This window comes from Passer domesticus, chromosome 11 (genome assembly GCF_036417665.1).
Source record: "Passer domesticus isolate bPasDom1 chromosome 11, bPasDom1.hap1, whole genome shotgun sequence".
NCBI lineage: Eukaryota > Metazoa > Chordata > Aves > Passeriformes > Passeridae > Passer > Passer domesticus.
Genome location: NC_087484.1, coordinates 15,463,404 through 15,489,193, shown reverse-complemented (window position 1 = coordinate 15,489,193; position 25,790 = coordinate 15,463,404). Strand labels below are relative to the sequence as shown.

The 25,790-nt window shown below is 38.5% G+C and overlaps 1 protein-coding gene across 10 annotated transcripts in view; it reads left to right on the top strand.

Moving 5' to 3' along the window:
• The window catches only part of AGFG1 (ArfGAP with FG repeats 1), a 35,616-nt gene that overhangs the window by 862 nt on the left and 8,964 nt on the right, over nucleotides 1–25,790 (top strand). For 9 of the 10 annotated variants that reach the window (XM_064385910.1, XM_064385908.1, XM_064385907.1 and 6 more), the window contains exons 2-5: nucleotides 8,322–8,415; nucleotides 18,918–19,033; nucleotides 19,563–19,725; nucleotides 20,711–20,867. In XM_064385910.1, the coding sequence (XP_064241980.1) occupies nucleotides 8,322–8,415; nucleotides 18,918–19,033; nucleotides 19,563–19,725; nucleotides 20,711–20,867 (530 nt within the window). Of the gene's footprint in view, nucleotides 1–5; nucleotides 137–5,713; nucleotides 5,790–8,321; nucleotides 8,416–18,917; nucleotides 19,034–19,562; nucleotides 19,726–20,710; nucleotides 20,868–25,790 lie in introns of those variants that run through there. The other variant, XM_064385906.1, reaches the window with a different exon arrangement.

Sequence of the window (25,790 nt, the reverse complement as noted above, 5' to 3'; positions counted from 1 at the left end):
GCAGTTCACTGTCATGACAGCCTTGAAGATGCGGGGCACTAACCCTGCCGTGAATGCGTTTACAGATACTACTTAAACGTTCAGTTAAACCACCAGCATAGCTTTATGTGCATCGAGTTCTGCTTGGTGGTAGTTTGTAAGACAGCCCTTTAAGCTCTGTCTCAGTCTATAAACTCCAGGCCCAATGGTTTAAGAGACTTGATCAGAAAAGTACAAGCTGGTTGGGGTTTTTTGACTTTATATCGACTATTTCCTGCAAACTATATATATAAACCTTGGAAAGGGATTGGTGCTGATAAAGTGATTGCATTTTTCCTGTTCCTCATTCCTGTATGGGCCTTCCCACTACTCCTCCCTTTTCCACCCATCCTTCCCAGAGATAGTGTGTATGAAACTAAGAGTTGAGGTGAGTCAGTTGTGAATTTCAGTCACATATCCATAATTTGGGAGAAAGACCCTGCTGTCTTCAGTGCTGCCATCTCCTTAGCTGTATCTGTTTGCTTTTATGTGATTCTGTAGCATTGTGCTAATGGAATGGAGCAGAATCACAGTAACCAAAGAAGTAATAAATAGTATGTCAGAGGATACAGATTGGTGTTTCTAAAAGTCATTCAGGAGCCTGAACTAATTTCTGTCTCCTTACTTCCCCAAACAGCCCTTCCAAGTAAGGTCTTGTGTTTTAGAACAGAGTTGGTAATTATGTTGAAATGCAAAGCAAATATATTAGTTCTTTGCTGAATTTACATGGAACAAACTGCCTTTTATACTAATAGCTAATTAGACTTGGAGTTCTTCTACTTTATGTAGGCTTCTGAACAGACTTGATGCAAATACAGAAAATACATTTAGGTTGTGAAATTGAAAAGAGACCCTAGTTTTTCCCACAAACATGCCACTCCATCAGCCAGCTCTGGCTATTGTTTGCTCTCTTAGCAAACTGTTATTTGTGCTGGCATGTGAAGCTATTTTAAGCTACTGCACTGAGCTTATTTAATGGTTGCACATGTTCTTTACTGGGTTAAACTGAAAGTGTGGTAAAGCTATACCATGGGAGTGTTTCTCTTTATTTTTCAGGCTTCTTAACCTTAATAGACAAGTATATTCTGAGTGCTGCTGAGATGCTTAGTGTGGGTTCAGAAGGGTTTGTTCCTTTTATCTGTTGGCTGGGAGGTATGGACAACTCACACAGTCCAATTTACAGCAACCAAAAGCATGTACAGGCAGTGAAGCAGCTCATAAGCAGGGGACAGCTGCCACTTGGTGTTGGCCATCATTTGGATGTTACCATGCTTAAAGGAGGAAGGCTATCTGCAAAAACGTGGTTAATGTATCGGTATTCCAGTGAAATGCAAGTGGTTTTTTCATTCTAAATATGCAGTGTTTTTGTCTTGCTGCAAAAAAGCAACCACAAACGACGTTTGGTTCTTACAGCTAGTAACACCTACACTTACAGCTGGAGTAAATGATTATTAAGAGGACTTAAAGTTTCCCTCTAAAATCAAATTGGACTCATTCTTTCATGTCAACTTGGAAAAACTGCCATAAGTTGTGTGTGCAGGATCATATGCATTGGTTAACACCTTATGACCTAGCCAGTGGTGTGTTTATTTGTTAGTGATGAGACTCAGTGTAGGTCATGTCTGTTTCATAACTAGAAACTTATTTTTAACACTCTGTCCGAACAGTTCTTCAAACAACTTGTTTATTTCCAAATGCTTTTCACTGTAGAATGTCATGGTGTAGGGAAACGACTTGGGAACAAACAACATAGTAGCAAATATACAAGTACTGCTGCTTTTGTAGTTCTAATTGGCTGTTTGTGTTCTGCCTCATAGCACTTGCTTTACTGTAAGATTTTAATAATCTTGGTACTTTATCTTGTTTATATGCTATGTGAATGACTTGCATTGCTTCTTGGTTTAATTTTTTTTTTCTAATCTGGTACAGGAAGCATTCTTGGAGTCAAGTAGACTAGTTTTTTCAAGTATGAAGTGCCCAATGCAAGATTAAAATACTAGTAGATTAAAAAGTCTCCTTCAGAAAGGTTTCTCAATTAAAAGTGATTGCTAACATCAGTATCATCTTAAATAAGCATGTTATTCTAGAAACAGTTAACTCTAAGCTCTTTTAAACTGTAGTATAACTTTTTTTACTAGTTTTCTGAAGTGTCTATTCATTGTCATGGCAAGGACTGTCTAGTCACATCCAAAATCTAATTCTGGATCCATCCTGAATTTCCTTTAAGTATTTCATGTGTATCAAAAGAATGATGCTATGTATTACTAGATTTAGGTTTAAAAACCTACAGTTCCCTCTACTGTTTCCCAAAACAATGTATCTAGCTTTTTCATATGCTGCTAAAAACAGTGACAGAACTAGTGGCTTTGCTAAAAAGATCTGTTTCTGACTTAATGCTGAAGATGAGTCTTGTCAAGTCAGAAGTGTGGATGACAGGAGGTTTTTTCCGTAGTACCTGGGGTTTAAGTGACCAGGTCAGATCAGGCTCACCAGAGCAGAAGTTCTGCTGTGCAAAATGGTGCATGTAGCAGAAAGTTCATGCACAGTGGTGTCAATTAGCTCCCTCTTAAAATAGTTCCACTAGTCCCCTGTGTTTAAATTCTTCATGTGGGCAAAAAAAGTGTGCTAGCATCACACAAGGTAACTCAACTTTTTGGTGTTGTACAAGAATCTAGGATGTCTGGAATTATACACAATTTGTGCCTGAGAGCAGGAGGAGGTGCTCTGGAGGAGCAGTGTGCTCAGGTCAAGATTACAGTCATACACCACAGGAAGATTTCTCTTTATTACAGCAAACCTGCATCTTGGGAAATGTTGGCAGGGAGATTATTTTGGTTTGACAGAAGTCCTTTGATTCAAAGGGTTGTGTTGGTAGCTATGACTATTGTTTTCCTGGATGCTCCCATGTGGCCTGCTGACAGTGACATCCTTCCCTTTGTCTTATCAAATGCCTCTCTGCCTTGTATCTCAGCTGTCTGTGCATCTCTGCTTTCAAGTACTTCTGTAGCACTCGAGTCAGCCCGCTCCCAACTTTGATAAAAAGAACATGTTTTTCAGTTCACCAACGGAAAATATCCCTGTTTAACAGTCTGCTTGCACATGTTTTCTATTATATATATATTTTTTTAATATTGACTCGTTTTTGTATCTGCTGATGTGATAATTAAGGCACTCCTATCCTTTCGCTGCCCTCTTAACTCCCTCCCAACTTACTTAGGAAGTCTCTTGTTCAGCAACAAGGAATGTTTAGAACATAATAGATACTTTGAGAAATGGTAAAGCCCTTTTATGCTAATTTTTTACAACTGTTGGCCTTCTTCTGGCTGCTTGTAATGCTCCTAGTTACAATTTTAAATTTAAAATTTTCATGGGTAGGGGACTTCTGTATCAGCCAGACAGAAGTATTTGGTTGCTGATAGAATAGTAACAAACTGTAACATCTCTGTGCAGGGGTGATAAGTGATTGTTCTTTCCCTAGAATAAGTTTAGCAGAAATTAAAATAGTCTAAATAAACAGTGCTAGAGTGAAGGTGATTGAGTTATCATGACTTTTCAGTCTTTTTTTTCCTTTGGAGCATGTTTGGAAAATGACTCCATGTGTTCTGGGTCTCTCTTTGTGTATATATATGTATTTTAAGGATATTTTCTGTGTTACTATATTTCTTGTGTTCAGTTGCAAGGCAGGAGAGCAAAGGAAATGTGTCTATACCACAGTGAACACTGTGCAGTTCAGAAAGAATGTTCTGTTATTTGTTAAGAAAAATCCTAAATTAACCTTAACTCTGCTTCAAAATGTGTGTATGAGTCGTCTGCCATTAAAAATAAATGAGCTTGTGAGATGGCGGAGGGTCTCCAGGGAGGTCTACAAGTATCAGGAGTGGCCAGTGCTGCTTATATTCCTTTTTGCTAATTACAGTAGCACAGAAATAATAATGAATGCAGTGACACTGAGTTTTCTGGTGCTTGTTTTCTGGACATCTGGGCGTGTGGGGTGCTCTATGATGGCTTGGTATTTGACTTGCCTCATTAACTTCCTGCATTTTAGGGGATCAGATTTTGCTGGCTTAGGTGCGAGGTGGTGTTAAAATCTGATCCAGGGGACATGAGCAGTGTTGAGCAGCCGTCTGCCCACCGTTCCTCCCACGAAAGGGACCCTCTGTTCTGCCACAGCTCACTCTTCACATTTTTCTCCCCTCCCAGCCCTAGCCTTTGCAGTCGGCTGCTCTGCCAACAATCACAAGTTCAACTATAATTTGCCGCTAAATTATGTTAGAAACAAATATCCACTGCTTGTTGACTGTGTTTTGAATGTTTAATGTTTCAACTGCCAGACTGCAGAATCCTGTGTCAGTGGCCTTAAAGCTTCCTTTGTTTGTGAGAGCCCCAGTTTAACAATGCCCTCTGGAGAACAGAGGTCTCATATTCTCTGAAGCTGCCCCTACGCTGAGCTGTGACTCAGTGAGGGTCAGTGCAGGAGACTCTCCAGGCTGGAATCTCTGGTCACAGTGCTCTTCCACAGAAATAATCGTTGCTGAGCGTGAAGAAGTTGGCAGTGATGAGTGGGATCTCTGTGTGGGATGTTCTAGCTCTGGTGTGCTGGATAAGTGCAGATGGCAGAATTGTCTTACTCTGTCATCCTTCTCCAGGGCCTCTTGGGAGGAGAGAGCTGCAGTCTGGTTTAAGTGCTGAGGTAGCGTTTGGTTGCTGCCTTCCCCAGGAGCCCTGTTGTAGGGAAGGGAGTGACTGGTACTGCTGCACAGGGGCAGGTTGCAAATGCTTGTTCAGGGTCAATTTAAATTTAGTCATGGATAATTTGCACTAAGGGACTGTAATCCATTCTGTCCCCTGTTAATAGGGAATACTGTAAAGCATTAGAACTGTGTGGAACACTTGTCAAATACAAGGAAAGAAACATTTTTCCTATGAAAAAGGAGGTTTGTTAATTCCTCATAAGGGATAATTGTACTTGGCTGTCTCCCAGTAAGCTTCCCCCATATGTAGATGAGGTGTTTGTGAATCATTTGGGTCATTAAATAGTCTCTGTAAGGTAAGGAAGGGTTGGTCCTTGAATCCTCTTTCAAAAATTGCACAACTGCTCTGTTTTAGGGAAATTCCAGGCAATTCATGGATGTTAGTTAGAAATCATAAAAAAGTTTGCTGTTCTAATGGTAAAATCAAAGTAATTTATCTAAGGAAAATAATGCTTGGGCTGTGTTTGTGTGCAGCTTCTTGTCTTGAATTCCTTGTTCCAGGCTGACTTCTTAGACTGCTTTAGCATAAGAGGAAGCTTGACATAGGTTCCCTGCATCCTTTGCCATATTCAATGGACATAAATACTTGAATGTACAGTATTGCAGCTTTATAGTTTACTTTGGATTATGGCTGTTAAAGTTTTGTTCAGAATTTCCAATACTCCTGGACCACCGACTTGGTGCCATGCTCTCTTTCATCCTGCCAGACATCTGACACCTCTGTGTGGTGATCGGATCTTTAGGGGGGGATGTCTTGCTTCTTTTAGCAGGATGGTGTAAGAGAAATGTGAATTCCTCTTACCCCATGTGGATATAGTGTGTATACCAGGAAACCTTATATGTCTGAACTCTTCACTGGAGAGAGAGGCGCGGAGGAAGTCTCTGGTGAGATTTAACAAAATCTTATCTAGGCCTCAACCATGTTTAATATTGCTGCTTAACAGAGCTGAAGGTACTGAGGATGTCAGTGTTTGCTGCTGTAAATGCTCTGAAGAGCCCTGGTAGAGCAGTGTGGAGTAGGTAAGCCTTAAAGAACTTGTGCAGTGCCTTGAAATTGGAAACGCAGGTACAACAGAGCACTCAAACTGTACTTACTGCAAAAGGAATTTCCAGCAGGAGCTAGTGGGAAAGTTGAGATATACTGGCTGTGCTAAGAAACATGTGAATGTGTTAGTGAATAGCTCTGGCTTCTAAATAGCCACTAAATAGTTTACAACTACCTAACTGTGCTGCTGTTGTAATTACTAGGAGGAGAGTAAATTGAACAGACTAAGGCAGACAGAACTGCTTTTAAACTTACTGTAAAAGCAAGGGACAGTAATTGTCATATAACATTTGATGGAGCAGATCTGTGTGAAATGCCACGTGGATGCCAAATTTGTTTCTATGCTGTCACTCAATATGTGATGCTAAAAGTGCCATTTAGTGAAATGTAATTACTTGCATGCACAGACTGAGAAGGTGTTGCTTTTAAAAGCCAAAAATAAGCAAAACCTAATCCTAGCACCAGCTCTGAAACAATGAATTTTAACTGCATAGAACTCCTACAGGTTTCTTTTAAATTATATCATATTAAAATGAGTATTTACTTAAAAAAAAAACCTTAGATAATAATGTAGTATTTTAATAAATGTAGTTTATTTGTATTGATGATACAGCTAGATGAAAGATGTTAAATTAGTAACTTTAATTTACCAAGAAATTTAAATATTTTGAGAGAAGACAGTTTAATCAAATACCATAAAACCTCTTTCACCAACTTCAGTGAAACTTCTACCTTGTTAAGGTGCTGTGGAGTCTAATATCAGCTGCTCTGATTTCAAAAGTTTGCTGAAGCAAATGGTATTCTGTAAAACTAATTTTATATGCCTGTAGGTTTGTAAATGACTTCTGCTTTTAAGGTATTCAAAATGCCTGCATTTCTTTGCAAAATACAATTAATTGTTTATCCAAGTGTTTCAAACAGTGATTATCTCAAATTTGTTTGAGAACTTAGAATTTGTCTGATGAAACTTAGGATAATGTTACTGCTTAATGTTCTAACCTATTCAACTTATGATTAAAAATGTGGAGTTGTTTAACATAGGATCAGAATTGTCTTACAGGTACACTTGAATTTAGGTGTGAAGGTGAATTTCCAAGCTAAATGCATAACCGTATTTTTCCCATTAGACTTACTTGGAAAACTTGAAGTGCTAAAATTTTTCTGCCAAAGCTGAATATAATGTTAATATTCAGAATATCAAATTTTTGTCATAGGCTGTTCTGATGGATAACAATTTAATTTATAGCTAATGTTCTTGGGATAATCATGGAGTTTGAAGAAAACTGCTGGCTGTCCTAAATCAGATGTTAGTGGATTTTTTTTAATTCTTGAAAGCTATCTGAACCAAATTTAGAATTAAAAATGTAGGGATAAATATAAACAATCAGTTGATTTTCTTAGTGGTTTGTTAGGCCTGTATTGCATCCCCGGAAAGCTTTTTGTGTGCTTTGGTATCTCATGGTTAATGTTTATGAATTGTTTTTTAAGATGATATATCAGAAATGCAGGCCTGATTAACCTGAGTGTTAAACTGGCCCCTGGGTGAGTGACTCCAGTGCTTGGCACATATAGGATGGGATGTTCTTGCATCCATTGGGCAAAGCACAGCTTGGGTTTGATTGAAAGCAGTTGTGGGCAAAAGCAGTAGCTAGCATGTATTTAAAGAAGGAGTTGGAAAAGAAAGCAAGCTTTTTCTTCCCTGGTGCTGTTGCTCAGCATGTTTCCTCTCTGTGCTTGCAGGCTGTGACTGAGCTGGGTTTGACAGTGTCAGGCTGTGGCAGCACAAATGCCTGGTGTTCTGCTGGCCCTGCTGTGGATGTGAGAGTGCTGCCAATCTGGGCTTCAGGCAGAGCTGCTCACGTTTGGAGCTGTGGCATTAGCTATGGTATCTCTTGTTTGAGAGCATGATAAAACCAGTGCCTTTTATTGCTTTTATTGCGTTACTTCTGTAGTGTTCAGGAAGAGGAGTAAGCCCCTGTGAGTGCAGGGGCAAAAAGCAAACTATAAAAAGATGCTGTGAGGAAACAGGAAATGTAGGTTAAGGGAAGACAAAAATACTGAGCTGGGCAATTTAGCTTGAAGAAATCTAGTTACTGTGTAGAAGTTGTAATAAGAGATCCAAGTGAGGAAGGAGTTGGAGAGAAAGGAAACTACAACCAAGAAACCCAAGAGTGAGAGACAAAAGGTAGAGGCAAGGGTGAAGCAGATTAGGATTAAAAAAAAAAAAAGTATAATTTTTTTTCTTAAATTTGCATAGAAAGTGCCTGAGTGACTTTGCATGAGTGATTGTGAATATTGGTCTCCCCTGAAGTTCTGTTATTCGGCTTTGTATACTGAGTGTTACTTTGAGAAGAGCTTACACAGCCTTAAGTTGTATGGCAGTACCAAGAATGAGCTGTACAGAGATGGCTCCTGATTTTGAAACTGACTGACTTCTAGCTGTAGCATTAAACGTGATTGTATGATGACAAATTTCTGAAATGCTGAATACCTCTTTCTTCTTTCAGGCGGGGCTTGAATCCACCCCACAGAGTGAAGTCGATTTCAATGACTACGTTCACACAACAGGAAATAGAATTTCTGCAGAAACATGGAAATGAAGTAAGTATTATTTGGAAAATAAAGTGGGTTTGGCACATTAATACTAAAGTTAAAAACACTACTTAAAGAAAACTTTGGGTTTTTTGTTTGGGTTGGTTTTTTGGCAAAAGCTAGACAGAAATCTTTTGAAGCCAACATTGTTTGAAATGAGGCTTCTGAAGAGCTTGTTTCATTGGGTAGCTGATCATCATAATGTTACTGCCCAACCCAGACAGTCCAGACTCACATGATCAGTATTTCTGATTTGGGTTTTCTTTTGATTTTGCATAAGGCAATATGCAGCTACCTTTTTTTTTCCTGTAAGCTCAGAACTTGAAACTGACTGCAGCAGTATTTCCTGAAAGAGTGTACTCTGCCAAAAATAAATACAAAAGTACAGCTTGTAGCTGTATTTCTTCACACTTGGTGTCAGAAAGTCTTCTAGTAGTTTTAATACTTAATAAAATAATACTACTAACAATAAATAATTAATTTATAATTAATAAAAGTATATCCATATACTTGCATATGTGTTTTAAAGTATATTCATATTGAATGTTCTTGGACAGAGGAAGGTAAGGGAGAAATTGTTATCTAGTGAGTAGTTTGTGGCAGCTTTGAAGAGGACAAGTTCTAGCATACTGACTTTTTGTTCCTTTTAATAGAAGAAAAAATCTGAGGTAAATGTTGGATAGACTCTGTGGGAATACACGGAGCTGTTAAGTCCTGGATGTGGCAATTGCTGACTTCAGTCTGAGGATGAAGTTTGTGTTTTAATAACGTGCTGTAGCCTTGAGGATTTTAGAGGCAGATTTTGCCTCTGTTCAAACTAGATAAGGTTCTGTTCACACTGATTGCATCTGTACCCTGTTTAGTAGAACTATTGATTGTAGGCTAGAATGTGTTTTATTAGTGTGCTTTTGTGAAGCTTTGTGGGGATAAATCCCATCATTCAGTAAAATGCTGATACTTAACTTTAAAGAAGTTGGTCCATTCATAACTGTCAGGTTGAAGAATGAAAACAGAAGTAGTAATTTCTTTTTGTGCCCTGGTAAACGTGTTATTTGTTGAAATGACTGATAGTGGCCAATTACTCTAGACATAGCTAGAACAAGGCCTGAACTCTCCCAGACTTTATAAAATGCTCTTGGTGGCTTAGGTTGGTTGGGATTTTTAAACTGTAGAGCATTGCATATGTGTGTGTATATGTATGGAGCGTATATTAATCAGTATAAAAGTCAGTGTTACTGACTTTTTGCATAGGGAAATTTAATAAAGAATCTTCTGTGAATTGACATAAATAGTGTGTTGGAGGCTCTTTCCATAAGATTAGATTGTAAACTTCAGCTTTGCTTTAAGCTTCACAAAGTGTAAAGGAAAACGTGTTTGTAGCTCCCTCCCTGTAATTGTTTTAATTTCATTTTTTACTAAACTTGCTATGTCTAGAGAGTGCTATGAGTTTGTTTTCACTGATCTGGAACCTTAAGTGATCCCTTCTCAACTGATTAGTGTGGTTGCCCTTCTCATTATAGCCATGACTGGTCTGCTAATCATAATGATTTAGTTGATACATAATTTATTATTGACATTAAAAAAAAAATTCACAGACCTCTGCTGTGCTACTCTTTCAAAAGCAGAGGTCTTTGCATCTGTAGCACTCTAATTAGAGAATTGCAATGATTTAAATGAGCTGCCTCATAAATAAAGATGTCCTTCTGAGTTTAGTTTTAGGTTGTTGATTATTGTTTTAATTCTTGAGTAGAACTGAATAGACACTTGTAAGTGCCAATGGTACCTTTAAGGAGGGCTCAAATATTGAACAGAAATGATTGGTTTTTTAAACACTGTTAGAAGTTTAAAAGTTAAACATGTTGTTGTACTTCATATTGCAGTAGTTAAATAGGCATTTTGCTTCCTCTTGTTGGTATTGGACTTTGGAATACTTATCTGCAGATAAGATAATGTATTGGACAGAGGAAATTAATCTCACCTCACAAAAAATGATTTTTTGCTTAGCTTACTGTCTAGTGTAGGAGGCTCTTGTGTGTGTATGAAGAAAGGAAATTGCCCAAAATAAGACTTCTCAAACATGGAATTGTCCCATGTTGTAATATCAACAATTAAAACTATTCCACAGCAATACATATAAAAAGAAGCTCAACTTTTTTGGCAATCTATCATGTTTAACTTCCATTTTTCTGTAACTTCTAAAATACTTTCCAACTTTGTTGTTTTAGTCTTTCTGTAACACAGGCAAGGCCTCTCTGATAACCTTTCTTGCTTCCAGATGAGTAGATCATGGTTGTACAATAGGGATCTTGTTCTGAATACAAAGTAAAATAGCAAGAAAACGTCCCTGAGATAAAGTAGTTAAGGTGCTGAGTTATTCTTAGAGGAAGTAGTTTTCCACTCTCCTTCAAAGAGTATTTACAAGGTCAGTTTATTGTATGAGGTTGAAGTCCTCTAAAAAAACCCAACCACTCAAACCAAACAAAGAAAAAAATGCGAAACACTTAATATTTAAAATACCAACTTTCCCCAGTTGTTGTAAATGGCCTTCTTTGTGGCACACATGGGTAAAACATTCAGTTACTGAAAGGCTTCTGCAAAGCAACTGCTTCAGGGAGAGATTATTCAGAGCAGCTCTTCCTTAGGTGAGACACCATCTTCTTCCCCATATATACACATTCTAAGAAATGGCTTTCTGGCACAGGTAGCTTGAACATTATTTTAAATGAGTTTTTACTGCTTCAAACAGAGTTTTCAATCCTTAATACTGTGTTAGAAGGCACCTATATTTTGGTGTTGCTTACTCATCTGAAGGTATAAACAGCTGACCAGTCTCCAGTTTTGCTAATGTTGGCATTAGGTCACTGCAGCAAGAATGGAGGCATCTTCCAGCTGGCATTCCTCAAGTGCCTTCGGAAATCCTTTTGAAGGATAAAGGCAGTTCTGACTCACTGGTAGGGTTTTTTGTCTCCTTGCTATCTTCATAAAGAGCAGTGTGAGGTATTTTCACATTTTCTCGTTAGGAATAACGAGGAGAGAGTGATATGGAGATGTGTCTGTTTGAATACTCATCCTCAAGTGGTGCTAGTGCTGGTTCGGCCTCTGATTCAGTTGTGCAGTGGTAGTAGGAAGTGAACTTGCTGTTTGAAGAAAGTGGAGGTGGTGCTAATCTTCTGTTGCCATTATAGCTGTGAATATTTATTCAGAAACTTTTCTTCTAAGATGAAGAATAGTATTATGAGGCAAACTAGTTACAGAGTTAATTTTTCTCCTACCCATTTGAAAAATGACAGGTATTTTATAACCTTTCCAAATAACCCATTCTAATAATGCATGTGGTTGAAGAAAAAGATCTTGATGGTCTTGGATTTAGAAAATCTCTGCTACTCTGGGGCAAAGGTAATGAGTAGAATACATGAGGGTATGCTCAGCTGCTGGGAGTTATTTTAATAGTGCTGAATTTTGGTTTGGTGCCAATTTTCCTGACTCTCAATAGCACCTGTGCAAGTCCCCGTTTCCTGCACTCTTGCAGAACTGGCAGTAGTCTGAGTCTGGTTCAGAGCTGGTGTTAGGCCAGACCAGAATGCTTCCCTAGAATCTCCTTTACTGTGGAATGTGGCCTGGAAAGCCTGGAGTGGAAGGAGCAGTCCTGAGCTGGAGCTGATGAGTGCTGACAGCGTGAGCTGTGCAGTCAGGTGTCCTTGGAGTACACTGCTGGTTCTGCTAATACGATACAGAGATACAGGAGCTGATTGTGTGTAGAACAATGTCTTTGTTAGCTGGATTTACTGCCTTCACTCTGCTCATGAAACCACTGTAACTTCTGGACCGAAACAGCTTTTGAAATCAGTACTCTGGCAGTATAAAATTCTTTTAACCTACAGAGATTAATGAATAATATTGACATCAGAAGTGCAGGATTACCAAACAAAGCTATAACTTGCTTACATAAAGAAACTGTTTCCAAATCTTTGTTCCTGTAGGGTGTTATGTTTTGGAACATAGTTTTGTTGTGTGGTAATGTGCAGTTCTTTTCACTGCCAGCATTATATTTGGTGCATAACTGAAGATATTTCATTGGCAGGGATGGGGAGAAGAAGAAATCTAATTTGGCATTTACCAGCCTACTGAAAGGTATTATCTTGTTAGAGCTTTTAAACTAGACTGACAAGTGTAATCTTCCTATGCAGTGGTATGTCTGGATCTCCAGAAGTGTTGTAGGTCAAGTGGTGTGCTTTTTCCTAGGTTGAAGTGCAGCTTCTATCAACACAAGGATGTGTCCTGTGAGAGCTTTTCCTTGCCTTGCTGCCTTCACCACACACAAGAGCAGGAGGCTTAAGAACTTAACTTTGCTGGCCTGACTGGATTTTTATTCTTCCTGACTAGCACAACTGTGCTAACAGGAGTTTCTGAAGTGTATGGCTCAATGTGTTGTGTAAGCAGAAGGCCTTTGTCTCTCCTATATCCGCCTTTCCCCACACTCTGGAGATCTCTATCAGTGAAATAGTTATGACATGGCAAAGCTTTATGTGGTAGTTGAAATACATAGCATTGGAATAGAAATAACTGAAGTCTCAGATTATCAGGGTTTGTGCAAAATTTAATGGATATTGCTGATTCTTTTCTTAATTAGAAGTTTTTTAGTAGGCCTGTTCTTTCATACTTGCCCAACTCTAAAAACAAACAGAAAAAAAACCCAAAACGTGAACAAATATAAAGTGAAACAAAAGCTAAACTTTTGTGGAAAACAGGTACATGTATTTTTCTTTTAGTCTTTGACCCCTTCTTGGAACTCTTGAAAGCATGAAATGTTACTGGAGGCTAAGTTTTAAACCAGAAACCTTTCTGATTAACTTTGTTGTGTGCCAGATATGCACTGAATGGGATGTGTTCTTTGTTGCTTTCTGTCAAAGCTGAAAACGAAGGTAATTTCTCAAAGTGTAGGACTACAAATGTAAATAATGTATGGAAAACCTAATGTATGGTAAATATAATTACTCTGGGAAAACAGTTTTCCCTCAGATGGAATAGCTGTGGAGTGCAGATTCAGGGAAACCAATGGTATGAAGAGAAATATAGGTAAAGGCTTTATTATAACATGCAATATGCACTTGGCCCATTTTCTTCTTTTAATGATATATTTAAGTTACGGAAACTCACAGTTTCTGCCTTGCTACCTCCTGGGTTTTTATCTGGGTCAGGGTGAGTAGGTTGATGCTGGTTGTGATTCTCTTTCCCTCTTTACTTCATGCTGTACTTGCTGATCTAATTCTGAACGTCCCAGTATCTGGTTGCCAAGTGTCTAATGACATCCCTTGCAGGACTGGAGCTTGTTGGCAGAGGACAGGTACTATCCTTCCCAAAGCAGTTGTAAAGGGATTCTCATGAACTTTTAAATTCCATGAAGACAACTGCTGAATCTTCTAATCTACTTATTGTTATCTGATGAGGTAAAACTGTGCTTTGTCTTGATTTTTTACAGCCCCCAGAGTGCAGTAGGGGCAAAACTTCAAAGTATGGCTTCTGTCAAGTCTTCAACAAAAGTAGACTTTCACATGCTGCATACGCTTAGTCATTCTGACTTCAATGCTCTCCTTTTTTTCCCCTGCTCTGTTGGTGAACCAGTGGGACATGGACTAATTATACTTTTCAGGGACAGTGGACAATGATTATGGATTGTTGGATATGTTCCACTGTTTCTACGGGCTTCCACATAACTGGAATGTTTACTCTTGGCTCCAGCTTGTCAGGCTCTTCTCTAAGCAGAGCATTTTGTTTGATAGAGCTGTGGTTATCAAAAGGAGGAGTACAGCAAAGCTTTCAGCAAATAAACAGAGCTTTTGAGCGCAGGCTTATTGGTGCTGCTGTTGCAGAAAGAACAATATTAATATTAAATGGCTGAACCAGAGTATTCCCAAGGAGATGGTGCAATGTAGAAGGATTTCAGAAAGCCATGGAATTTTTAGGCCCAATACCTTAATAGTAGTGTTGTGTAATTGTGTGGTTAGTTGGGATGATGGTTCATATCTTATCTGTAAAAGCAAAGGAATGAGTAATTCTGTTAAAATGGGGCTGAAGATGTGTCATACAACTTCAGCAGTAGCATTTTCTGAATGAGCTCTGCGAGTGTGATTTGTTTATGGAGCTGATAGGGGGGTGGTTTGAAATACATATTCCTTGGGATATCAAATTCATATTTCTCAAAACATGCATTTTCAATATTGCAAAAAATTGAGAACAATTATGTCCTTGGATTTTTTTTTCAGATAGTGAATTTGTATTTAATAAGAAGAAAACTGTGTTTAGTAGAGTAACTGCTTGCTTAAGGCTTGGGTTTGTGCAGGTTTACATTTCCTTTAATGCCTTTTTGCAGTTCCTCCCTGCTCCCATGTCCTGCAAGTAATGCCCTGCAAGAGTCAGCACATGCTGTGGATAGCTTGCTGAATAACTGTGGGAGTAGCTGTGCTGTTCAGGTGGCCTGCCTGGGCAGCTGTTGGGCCAGACAGAACATAGCACTGAAGCTTCTGATGAAGTGCTGGCAACTAAAGTTGCCAGTCTGATCTTTCTATAGTTGTGCTATTTTTTGTTGTTGTTATTGTAATGAATCTTTTGGTATCTGTCCAGTTCAGATGGTGAATTAGTGGGGAGTAATCTGGGTACCAAAGGTATAAATGCTGAGTAATCTTCCCCCACCATAAACAGCAAGTTGTATGGCATAAGTTTCCCTGATATTTATCACAAGAGTAACTTTTGAATAGCTTTGAAACAAAAAATGTGATGACGTGGTCAATAAAAATGAAGCAAAAATAAAAAGTTCTCACAGCAAACTTCTTTCTTTGCACAAGATTCAGTACTGTTGGTGACTTTCAAATGACTGTGGACAGACAACTACTTCAAGAAAACACAATTATGTGATGTGCATTCTGTCTCTGATACCAGTATTTTTTAAATTTTATTTTTCAATTTTCATTTCATCCTGTGGTATTGCACAGCTCTCTGCCATTTGTGTTTTTTTAGATGGCTGAAAATTGTTTTGTGGTTCACTTGAAGCATAATCAATGCTGTGTTGTGGATCCCTGTCAAGTCAGATGATGGTAGCAGAAGTATAGCTAGACAGGTCACCAGCAAACAAGGGAAGACAACGGGCCTTTTATTGGGCTCTGAATGCCTGCTTGGAATGGCTGCTGATGTTCAAAGCATTGTGTGCTACTTCAGACAGAAATATGTGCCTTTCCATGGTTTCTGGTGTGGTTCTAAAACTTCATAAAATCTGGCTTTCTAAAGAACTTAAGTCAGAATTGTGTAGGTTGGAAAAAACCTTTAAGATCATCAAGCCCAACTGTAGTAGGAAGACAAAACAGCCTTTTTTTTAGCATAAGCATGGTCTGAAATGCCCTTATGAGGATGTGATTTACCCTTTGTATTCCAGTCATGTTGTACACCCACTTAGAATCTTGTGGTTTCTTTCCATCATTCCCACTAATCCAAACTACTCTTATCTGTCGTGGGTGTCTGGTTTTGGTTTAAGACTTGTCCATTTTAAGAACTTCTAAGAAATTGTACTTCCTCTGATAACTCTTTAGGCTAAGAAACCTGGGTGAAATTTAATTTGCATTTGATGTGGTAAACGTTTTACACTGCATTTGTACAGCTCCTGCAGTCAGACTCTGGTACAATGGAATGTCTTGAGGTGTGTGTGACTAAGTAGGTTCTTTGTCTTAGTGGTTGTCCATTAGTGAAACTGGTAGTAAAATTGGTTGCCCATTTAGTAAAACTGTTCTCTGTGCTACCAGCAACAGAAGAACACAGAGTGCCTGGCAGTTTGTTTAAATTAATTACCGTAGTGACTTGAAGCATATTTCGTTTGTTACTTCCTTTTGTGGTTAGGTATTTAGAAGGAATTAGTTGCTCCAGGAAACACTTTTGGAAGCCTGTTTTCTGAAGGTTTGCAAAAATTGCAGTGCAATGGCAGGAGCCGATGCCTTTAAGACACTTGCATCACTTTAAACGAACAGGTGTTTGTTCAGCACAGTCCTCCTCCGTTCCTGTTTGCATATTCATGGAACTCTATCTACTATGGCTCTGTAGCTGGTAATGAACTGAAGGCACGCAGCACCTTGTTTTCTGAGTCCTCATAGAAATTGCCTCTAGTGGTCCTGATGGCCTGAGACATTGACATGGAGCTGTGGTGGTTTTTTTGTTTGAATTGTTTGTTGTTGGGGGTTTTTATTTGTTTGTTTTGAGGGGTTTTTGTTTTGTTTTCTTCCCCCCTCACTCTAAATGCTCAGGCACTTTAGGAGGAGGATGAAGCAGAAAACTGGGAGGGAAAAACGTGAAAAACTGGGTTGTGGTTTGTTGTTGTGAGTTGATCTTCAGGTTTCAATGGTAGCAGTGACATGGTAATTGTGATGAGTTTCTTTGATCTGACTTGTTTTGGGTGGCAGGAGAAGGAGAAGTAATTGGATGGTCTGGTATGGGTGGGGAAGAGGCCCTCCTCTGTCATTTGCCAGCACAACCCAGGCTGGATGCAAACTGATTATCATGGTAGAGCCCCAAGTGTTACAATGCTGGGTGCAGAATGAAGTAGGGACTGTTGTAACATTTGTCTTTCTGCTTGTCTGAAATTAAGCACAATTTTTCTTTTCTTCAGTGTTTCCTGATGTTCTTTCCAATATTGAAGTTGGGGTTGGGAAGGGACTGTGTGGATTTGAACACCACCAACTCCTGCTGCTAGAGATTCTGTAAATAGCCACAAGCAGAACTTCTCTTCCTCCTAGCAATCATATGACTGCTGCTTGTATAGTTATACTCACAAATCTAAGTATGGAAATACTACTGCTGGCTCACTTCAGGCTATTCACTGCAAGTTTAAAGCTGCACACATAAATATTCTGACTTTATATGTTTTATTACCAAAAAGCTGTGAAGATTGATACTGTTAAAACAGTGATTCTTGATATTAGCTTTTACTTTAGAACAGACTTGTGACTTTTTTGACTGTTTGTCTTTTAATTTTGTATAAAGATGTATTAAACAAATATATTAAGCTTCATTTTATCTATTGCTATACTGTAAGTGACTGTTTAATTTTGAGAACTCAAATCAGTGAGTTGAACTCCACCTGTGGTGGAGTACAATTGCGGAATGAATGCAGAATTGCTGAGTTTGAGGTAGTAACTACTGATCTTAGCTCTAAATTAGCTATATAAATACTCATTTAAAAATATCTTTTGATCATTAGATCTGTTTCCTGTTGTTGTTTGTTACTATCCAGTAGATGATGATAATGTTGGTAATAAGGACTGTTAGATGTTGAATATGTAAATGGACTATTTAGAACTGAAACATCACATCTGAAATATGTATTTAGGATGTCTGCCTAATCTCTCTAATGCTGAACAATCTTTGAAATGACCTATAAGATTTATCATGTTTGCCAAGTAGTTTGGGGAAGATACTGAAGTGGGAGTATCCCAGCTTTACCTTGATTTGCCAACTTTCAGAGCAATCAGTTTTGCTGCTCTTGGTTGTTAGAGTCTGAAGGTCACTGGGGAAAATGTTGAAAACCTGACACTTGCAGAGACAGAGGGCGTGTTTGTAGTTGGCAAATAGGAGGGGTGGTCAGGGCTATTTCAGAAAGGGTGTGGGAAGAAAAGGTATGCATCATGAAAACAAAGCTTTTTTGACTGCTTCTCTGGAAGAAACCTGTTCTAAAAGGGCACTGTGATTTCTGAGGGCAGCTAATGTTTGGTGTTATTGTTTGGGTGCATATTCAGGTTACTTGCAGAATAGTCTGAAGGGCTTAAAACATGTCAAGTTAAAACTCCTGTGTCTTGTTTAGTTTTGAAAACACCTTTCCTCTTGTTTTGCTCAGGAATTGAAGCTTGAGCATACTGAGAATTTTGCAAGTGGTTAAACTTTTGCTCACTCACAACTACAATTAGAAAATGAAATTGGAGCAAGAGTATTTTTACCCCTTATATCATACCATCACTCAAATGTATATGGTATTGTAGAAACTGCATCATGGTAACAAAAGCTGTTGGAAAAAACAGTTCTTGTACTCAAATAGTAATTAAAAGTATAAATACTGAACCTTGGATTCTTTAAAATCTACCATTTGAGGCTTAAGGCATATGGAATCTCTTAAAACAGTTTTAAGCCCTGAAGTACAGTAAGGGAATGTGTAGAATTAGGTGAAGGAGAAGAATCTTAAAGATTGCAAGTAGAAATCAGGTGCTTTGCATTTCATGAGCACATGCTACAAATACTTTGTAAAAGGAGTGTTGAATGGTGAAATTGGATGCTGGGATCTGCTTGCCCTGCTGTGACAGGCAACTTTAGGTATTTCGACAGGTACATGGGGCACCAGTCAGTTGTTACAGCAGCTCAGTCTGGAATATAAATTATGCAGCCACACACTTTAATGGTTTAATGTATTAACAATAGCAAATATAAATAGCTTCTGAATTAAGGTATTTTCTCTGATTAATCTTTGTTGTGGTTTTTTTAAGGTGTGCAAACAGATTTGGCTAGGCCTATTTGATGATAGATCATCAGCAATTCCAGACTTCAGGGATCCACAGAAAGTAAAGGAGTTTCTACAGGAAAAATATGAAAAGAAAAGATGGTAAGATACCTTTACTATTATAAAGATTGCTCCTATGAGGAGAAGTGAAGATGGACTGTTTGCTCTCATTTTGAGTGTTATTTCCTTCTTTGAGTGTGCTCTTCAGACTAGATTACACAGCTGTGTAAAGTGAAATGATTTCTGAACTTTATGTAGAGCTCCTGCAGGAAGCAGAGAAGACAAACTAAACAAGTTTCTCAGTGTTCATATGGATGGAACAGAAATGGCTTAAGAGGATGTCAACTACAAACTGTTTTTTTGCAAACTGTTATTTCCCATACAATTTATTAGTATGGGAAAGGCATGTTTTGTATTGAATAAGTGCTAAAAGTATTGATGACTTTAAATTGTAGTCCATTAAAAAAAAAAATCTCTCATATTTAAAGAATGGGTACTTTGCAAACTACTGATCCAGTCTATTGCAGGACCAGGGTTTCAGGAGCTAAGCTGAGATCTGCCAGTTATCAACTTCAGACTCAACAACTTCTCATGTGAAACTTGTAAAAACCATTGCTCTTCTTGCATGTAGGTATGTTCCTCCAGAGCAAGCAAAGGTGGTGGCATCAGTCCATGCATCCATATCGGGCTCTTCTGCCAGTAGTACAAGCAGCACACCTGAGGTGAAGCCACTCAAATCTCTCTTGGGAGAAGCTGCACCCGCACTGCACTTAAACAAGGGCACACCTAGCCAAGTGAGTAATGATTGTTGAGGAGCACAGAACCGTTCTGCAGTTCCTTGTTGCTCTTTCCATGGCACAGAAATTCTTGCAGTAACAGCTGCTGTGACTGTAGGATCACTGCATGTCATATATTTTACTGAAGTTTGCAGATCAGGTAGTAAATGAAGTTTGTTTCTATTGACCAAATTGATTTTTTAGTGGTTATTTTCAGTAAAGAGTTTTCCAATGTGATAGGATTGTCTTTTTCATAAACACCTCTAAAGTTTGGACCTAATGTGTTATATTTTCATTTTTGCATTTTCTCTTTGAAAATAAGAAAATGATTGATGTTGTTAACTGAGATTAGTAGTGAATATGTGGATGAAAACATGTCATATTTATTATGGCTTCCTCTGCATTCCGAAACTGTCTTAATTGGCTTTCAGGAGGCATCTGTATGCTGTAATGTAAAGTCAAACAACACTGCATACTTAGATTTTTGGAGGGAAGACAGTTTGTTTGAAAACTGCCATCAAGATACAGGCAACTCTTGAATGGACCTCTTTTAACTCAAACAGTAGAAAATTGCAACTTCAAGCCCTGCTATTAAATTCTTCAATTTTTCTCTCCTTATACTGAATTCTAATGATTTTTTCAGAATGTAGTGAATAACAATTTTCTGGGTTGTAAAATTAAGTTTTATTGCTTGTATTTGGACAGTATTTACAGATTCAAATACAAAATCTGAAGTTACTAATAATATATTGCTACTTTATTCTTCTGGGTGCTATTAAACCATGTATATCTGCAACAGAGTTCCTTTAAGAGCCAGAGTAGGAGCATAAATAGTCTTTCTCATACTATAGGAGGAGGGTGTGTGCTACATACAGCATCTTAAACTTCGGGAATAAATGTCCTGTTAAAGAAATAAGCTTAGTCTAGCCTTCTAATATTTTGTAAATGTCAGTTTGGTTAAATATCGCCTTTTTGTAGTAGCTAATTGAAATCTTGTTTGTAGTCTCCTGTTGTAGTTCGATCTCAAGGACAGCAGCAGCAAGAAAAGAAACAATTTGACCTCCTCAGTGACCTTGGCTCAGATATCTTTGCTGCTGCCCCTCCTCAGTCAACTGCTACAGCGAATTTTGCTAATTTTGCACACTTCAACAGTCATACAGGTAGGTATTTGGACCACTGTATCCCTTTTAATTGTATAAAATGTAGTTTTAATTTTGATGGCTTTTGACTAAACTTCATGAGGTGTATGTAATCTCTGTGCCTTAGGAATGTTGTATTGTTGAAAGTTTATTTCAGGTCTTTATAAAGAAGGGTTGAAGACATAAAGAGTGACGATTCTGCTTTTGGAAGTGGGGGTTGCTATAGCTATTTTCTAGGATATGTATGATTACACTGCTTCTGCCTACTACTAAACTTTAGGTTCTTTGGGGGAGAGAGTGAGAGGATGAGTAATAAAATGTTGGGAGAAGTTGATATTAGACCTTCAATTTTCTTTCTGAAAATTATTAGGAAGAGCATTCATGAAAAGCAAGCAGATACAGAGACTTAAAAGGAGTTCAAATGCATTGATAATAACTGCCAATTTGTCAAAGGAAAAACCAAGGCTTAGCCAGTTTAAAGAGTGATCTCATCTTTTGTGTGTGTGTCTGTTTGAAAGCTGAGTACTGCCCATGTGAGCAGTATTCTGTAGTTTCAGGGAGGATAAACAAGCCTGGAGCATATGTATTGACTGAGGAAAGAGGATAGGCCTTGAATTCTTAGAGGATGACTTCAGTAAAATATATTGAACCCTCAGGGGTTTTTTTCCCAGCCAAAGCCCAAGAGCCGTGGAAGTGTATCCTAAAGACAAACTCAGTTCTGTGGTCACTGAAGTTTGTTGTTGCTAGCTTGCCTTGTAGTTGTGGGAAAGTACCTTTGCCTGCCTGGCCTGAATGGGCTTTTCATCTAGTTGTTCTGACAGAAACTGTGATGCTGCTAAGCCACTCAGAGAGATTTCTTGCAAATCAGTCCTGAAACTGTTAACAGCCAAGATAAAGTATCCAGTATAGACTGGACTTAAGGTTCACAGCTGAGGAACTGAGCAAAATACCAAGATTTATCCAAATTAATGTGAAATAAATGTCTGAATTCAGTAACACTGTAACAGCAATTGTTACTCTCTGTGTTCTGTAAAATCCTTAAAATTAGATTTCTTGTTAGTCATAATTTTGGGGGTGTATTTAACTTGTGCTGCCAATACTGTGTAGTGTTACTGAAAAGGCTGCAGATGGTTAATTCTTTCTAATAATTTCTTTCAGACTTGTTGCTGAATGATTCTTTATTTATATACTCTTTATTATTCTTAGTGCTTTTTAGGAGGTAAAAATTCCATTAAAGCAGTATTTCAGTACTGTGTTCCAAATCTAAGTAAAATTCCATTGCATCTCTGCTGGATAATTTTTAGAAGGATAGAAAGCTATAGGAACACTCCAGAATAAATAAAATCTGAGGAGAGAGCCTGTTAATTTCTGGTCACAAACAAACCATTGTGGTCATTCTTATGACTTCTTACCATAGGTTTTAGAGCCCCAAGCAGTATCAGGGCTAGTAAATCAGTTTCTAAAAGACAGAATCCTGATTCTGAGTGTGTGACAGCTGAACGTGTATTGCAGACTTGCTACCTGAGGGTGTTTTCTGACTTGCTGTAGTAAAATGCTTGTAAGGCTTATCTTGTGTGCAGTAAGTACAGGGTGCTGTTAGTGAAAAGAATAACAAAATGTTACAGACTCTTCCTTTGGAACACAAGGAGGGTTGATCAGTCTGCCAGCTTTGGCAAAAATGAGTTTGAAATGCTCATTAAGGAGCTGTGTAAACATGTAATTTTTGTTAGCAATTACACACTGCTAAGGAGAATGGGAGAATTTGCACTTAGTCCAGCACTACTTTCTTGAAGTTTATGGTCTGGTCTTCTTGTTTTAGAGCTTGGTTTTGGCTGTGTTTATAAGGGATGGAGTTTTTTCCCTTCCTGTACACAATGCCAACTAAATCACTGAAGAGACCAGCAAACATAAGATCCTTCAGTATGAGTTACTGAGTGCAGCAGCTGATAGGAAAATATTAACAAACTTGTGCTGTAATCTGTGAAGTGTAGGTGTAAATCTTGAAAATTATGCAGGAACTGCAATTTGTGATGTGTTTCTGCTTTCCAAGTTCTTTAATGTATTAAGCTGGTTCAGGATATTGTTGCTAATTGAAGGGGAAACATATTGACCTTATGTTTGCTGTTGGTATTTAGTTTACAAAGTTCTGTAATTTCTGCAAAATCAAGATTTTGCAGATGGTACATGACTGATTTGTCTGTATTTTATAGATTGGTAATCGCAACAAGGATTACATTTTTTGGCATGTAAATTTCTTAAAAACTGATGAAATAGATGACCTGCACAAAAGATTTTACAAAGGTGTAGTGACACAGCACAACTTTACTACAGATAACATGGGAGAAGAGGCTTTATCTAGAAAAAGCAAAATAGTATAAGAGTTATTTTGTAGATTTTTTTTTTTTTTTACTTTGGGTATATGTAGATTTTATTTTAGTTTTTTTATGTTTAACAGTGTTTCATACCTTTATTGCATATGAGGTAGTACAAGCCTCAGAAGAAACTGCAGAGATTGTGGGAGCAGCTGGCATTGCCATGACTGGTGTTGTCATTCCTGGCTGTAGCCAACTGGCTTTTGTACTGCTTTGTTGGTCTGCAGTGTCAAGAGCAGCTGTAAATCCGTGGCAATCTGCAACCCTCTGCAGTTCCTGAGCTTACTTAGGATTGTTCTTGGGTTTTTGTGTGGAGAACTGAATTTTGGAATTGGCAATCTACATATTGTCCAGGTGCAGGAGAGTACAAGTCTTACCTGGTCTTTACTTTTGTGTCATATTTACAAAGGTTGAAGTTTTACTGCATAAAATAAAACGAGATTAATATCAGAATACTCTGCTGAAGAGGCTTTACAGCAATACTGTTTGAACATGGGCTCACTTGAAGGTCATCCTTTCTGTGGCAGCTGATACAGTAAAATGAAGTGTTTTGTGATGTAACACACTCCAGTTTTCCCATTTGGACCCAAAAGATATTTTATTTAAGATTCTTGACATAGTTTTCTGTTTGTGTGAGTGGTTAAAAGGAATAATCTTGCCCTTATTCTAGAAGTGACATTTACGTACTTAATCCTCTTTGGTCAACTAAACATCAGTCTCTTGCCTGTCCAATTGATGCATTAGGATGAAAGTATCACTTTCATTTTTAAAGTAAATTCTTAATCTATTCCTATTAAAAAACTACTGGTTTAAAAACCAAAACAGCTCAAACTTTGGGATTTGGAGTCTGTAAAATGCTGTTTGAATCAATACAGCGGATATCATAGAAGTAATTTTTTGTCTGTTTGTGCCAACTTTTTGCATACTTCAAAGGTGAAAATAACTTTCCCAAGATCATGCTTTCACTCTGATTTTTTTTTTCCTTGCTGACTCTCATGCTGCGGTGGGTTCCAGGTGCCCACGGGGCTGTATGTTCACTCTCCCATCAGCAGGCTGGGGGAGAAGACACAAAAAAGCTGATGAGTCAAGAGAAAGTAACTGGGCAAACCAGACTTGACTTAGTTTGTTGACACTTAATAATAGAGTGGGATAGGTAAAAAAATAAAACCAAACCCACCTTCATCCCTTCTTTTCACTCCTGACCATATTAGCTCCTCCTCATGAGGAGGCTGGGGAATGGGCATTGCAGTTAAGTAGTAAGATTTTGTCTCTCTTGCTACTCCTTCCTCATGCTGTTCCCCTGCTCCAGTGTGGTGTCCTTCCCCTGCCATGGGATATGGTCCTTCTCAAACTTCTTGGAATGTGAGCCCTTGCCCTCAGTGTCAGTTCTAGAACTGCTCCAGCATGGGTCCTTTCCCTGGGGTGCTGTCCTTCAGGCAGGGTCACAGCTCCTGCCAGAAAACCTGCTCCAGCAGCAGCTTTCCACGAGCTCCAGCCTCCTCAAGCCTTCCCTCCCTGCTCTGGCATGGCTCCTGCCCAGGCTGCAGTGTGGATGTGTTGCACCATGGTCCTTCATGGGCTGCAGTGGCACAGCTTTCCTTACCATGGTCTTCTCCATGGGCCTGGAGCATGTCCTTCCCTCCCTCTTAGCTGGCCTTGGTATCTGCAGTGTTTTCTCTTGCATTTTCCTCACTCCTCTCTGCCACAGCTGCTGCACACTGGTTTTTAACCTTTTTATGCACAGTGCCCCAGCCAGCACTGCTGGTGTCCTTAGCTTTGGGCAGTGGTGGGGCAATCTTGGAGCTGCAGCAGCTGTGCAACAATGGGGGCAGCTTCTGTTCTCTCCTCACAGGGACCACCCTGGCTGCTCCCTGCTGCCAAAACCATGCTCTGTAACCTAATGCTTATGCACATGGTTTATTAAATGTGGTATTGAGTCCAGCCAGACCTCACCCTCTCTCCCAGGGTACTCTGGGAAAGAAAATGCAGGCACTTTCCTGCTAATTTATATTAGCAGCATTGTGGAGTACAGTAATTTGTATTAAAATGTCCTTTCAGTTTATAAGTCTGTGGTACAGATGCCTTTGAATAGAAATTAATTGAAATAATAGAACTTTTAATTAGCAGTATCAGATTAAGTTACAGTACTTCAGCAATCAGCATAATTTATTCTCTTTATATATACTTAATCTGTAAAATCTCTCCAGAATAAACAAATTTTAACCTAAAAATGTAATGTATTGCCATCTGTTATTCCAGAAGGTGTTTTGTGAACTTTCTTTAGATAGTAACTCAAGTTATCTTTATAAAAAGGTTTGGTTTGCATTTAATTAAAAACATTTTTTTCTTGCTTATAATAGTGTTTAAGGGCTTCTGTGGACCTGTTAGGTGTGCAGTCCCTGTTGAATCTATAGATGCTTGAATGTCCAGCTGGTTAAAATTAGATTAGTGTTAACTTCTCTTTTCTCCCATAGTGTGGCACAAAAGGAAGGCAAAAACTGAAATTGTTTGAAATTTCCTTGGATTTTATTTTGTGGATACACTCTATGAATGCTATCTATCCTCTTGCCAC